Raw genomic sequence first — 2462 nt, forward strand, 5'->3', positions numbered from 1 at the left:
GTGGGGGGTGGGGGTCCCCCCCCCCGCCTCTCTGGGTGTGGCGGGAGCTAAACTAACAGAGGGCCTGTCCTAGAGTCAGAACCTTCGGCCTGCCCCGAGTCTTACACAGAACACTGGGCAGACCACACGCTCAGTGACCCAGGGACTGACCGGGTCAGGCCCCTCTCCTCCAACGGTGGTCTGGACAGTGACGGCACCCTTCTCCCTAGTCCCCATCCCGTGAAGAGTCCCGGCCTTTGCTCCCAGCCGCCCAGGGAACAGGGTGGGAGGGGCTGACTGCGACATGCATGCCATCATGTGACAGCACGTCTACCCACCGCAGAAGTAGGAGGTGCAGCACGAGTCCCCCAGGCGGCCCGCGATCAGGATCTGGTCCGGGCGGCAGCGGGGGACCAGCTCAGTCTCGCACTGATCGGGGTCACACTCTGGGGAAAACAGAATTTGAGTGCTGAGAGCAGAACCTCCCTGAGCCTGCTGGCCCCGCTTGGGCCTGCTCTAGTCTCCAGCCAGAATCCGGGCTCAGAGCCGTCCTCCCTTCCCACCCTACCCTAGGCCGCATCCCACTCTCCAAGCCCAGGGCCTCTCACCACAGCTGTAGCTGGGGCAGCAGGAGTCCTCCTGGAAGTGGGTGAGGAGCCGGTGGCCTGGGCGGCAGGTGGGGGCGAGGCCCTCACACAAAGTCTGGTTACACACTGGCCCGGGGGCCACAGGGCCTGTCACCTGGAGGCCAGGACATCCCTGCCATGCTCCAGCACTGCCCAAGTCCTGGACACCTGGCCCTTATTGCTCCCCAACCTCCCAGCTCCCACAGGCCTGAAGAGGCTTCTGAGGGACACAGGGGGCTCAGGACTGGGACAGAAGAGCAGGAAGACCTAGCATTCATCGAGGCGCCCTGAGGCCAGCTGCTGGCCCGGCCAGTATCTACTTAGGTGACCCACGACAAGGACTCAGCCAGGGCTCAGGGCATGTCCAGTGATTTGCCTGAGGCCCTAGGCTCAGGGCGGTGGAGGAAGCTGAGGCGGGGTCTGCCAGAACCAGGCGGTCTGGCTCCAGGCCTCTGCCTCTACCACTCTCCCACACTGACTGTAAGCTCAGCTCCTGTCCCCCGGCTAGGGTTCTCTGCTCCCCACTGTAAGCCGCTCCATTATCCCGGGCCTTGCCCTTTGAGGTCTGCGGGCAGGTCTGGAGCTTCTCACTCTCCCTTACTTGAGGGCCAGGGGAGTGAAGGGGACTCACCACAGACTGTCCCCAGGCAGCAGGGGTCCTCAGTGGGCAGGAGCAGGGCTACCTCCCCGAAGCGTGGACAGCTCTCAGGGCGGGGGCCTGGGCAGCCCGTGTCCACTGGGACGATGGTGTCTGGAGCCTGGCACTGCTGTTGGCAGCAGCCGCTGAGGGAGCTGTTCCAGGTTTCCCCAAGGGCCCGAGGCACCCCAGAGCTGTCAGTACAGGCTGCGGCCAGGCACAAGGCAGGGTTTGGGGACTAAGGATGGGGGAGACCCAGACTGTCCTGTCCGAGGGGAGATCCTCCGGGGACACAGACCATCCCCAGACCAGAGGTGGGGGGATGCAGCTGGACCTCAGCCACGGGCAGCAGGGGCCAAAGGAGACCCTAGAGTGAGGCCAGCCGGGGAGGGGAGGCACCTACCACACTTGTCCTCGGGGATGCAGAGTGCCGAGTGGCGCCGGTGCAAGATGGTGCCCTCTGAGCAGACGCAGCCCTCCCCCAGTACCTGGCACTGCTCCGGGTCTAGTGGGCCCAGCATCCCATCCTGGCATGTCTCGGGGGGCTCACAGGCTGCCACACATGCCTGGTAGGTGGAGTCGCTGGAGCACAGGAAAGCTGCAGGGGCACAGCAGGCAGCAGGCCTAGCTCGGACCCAGGAGGCTCACCACCGAGGGCCGACAGCTGGCAGCAGAAAGGGGTGCTCAGGACGTCGCCAACGTCTCAGAAAAGCGTGTTGTCTAGACCAGGAGCCACAAAGTACAGGCCACGGTCCTATCGGCCTGTTGTCTGTGTTATTGGAACACAGCCAGGCCTGTCCATCATCTACTGTCTGTGGCTGTTCTACTGCAAGGGCAGAGTTGAGTGTTGTCACGGAGACCACACAGCCCACAAAACTCAAATAGGGACTGTCTGGCCCTTGACAGAAAAGTTTGCCAACCCTGACCAACTTCTCGATTGGTGTCTTTAAACGTCCTTGACTATAAAACATCGATTGTACTTGGAGCCAGCAGGTGATGTAGTGGTTAAAGTACCGGACTCCCTCGTGGCCGCCTACAGTTTGAGGCCTGGACCCAGCGTCTTGAAACTCACGCTAGGTATAAGTGTGTGTGTGCCCTAGATCCTTAGAGGAGAGTGGAGGAGAAGAGATTGCAGTGTGGCCATCCCCCTGGGGGCTGATTTCTCACTTTCTCTCTTTCCATCTCTCTGGTGAGCACACTTGCCCTATAGCTAAAATCTC

At 62.1% G+C, this 2462-nt stretch overlaps 1 protein-coding gene across 1 annotated transcript in view; it reads right to left on the reverse strand.

Annotated features, from left to right (window-relative positions):
- Nucleotides 1-2462, reverse strand: part of OTOG (otogelin) — an 81568-nt gene that overhangs the window by 11034 nt on the left and 68072 nt on the right. Inside the window, 4 exon segments of the mRNA XM_027768815.1 lie at nucleotides 318-425; nucleotides 588-692; nucleotides 1237-1449; nucleotides 1646-1840. Coding sequence (XP_027624616.1) covers nucleotides 318-425; nucleotides 588-692; nucleotides 1237-1449; nucleotides 1646-1840 — 621 coding nt within the window.

Source organism: Tupaia chinensis, unplaced genomic scaffold (assembly GCF_000334495.1).
Source record: "Tupaia chinensis unplaced genomic scaffold, TupChi_1.0 Scaffold000077_1, whole genome shotgun sequence".
NCBI classification, from domain to species: Eukaryota; Metazoa; Chordata; class Mammalia; order Scandentia; family Tupaiidae; genus Tupaia; species Tupaia belangeri.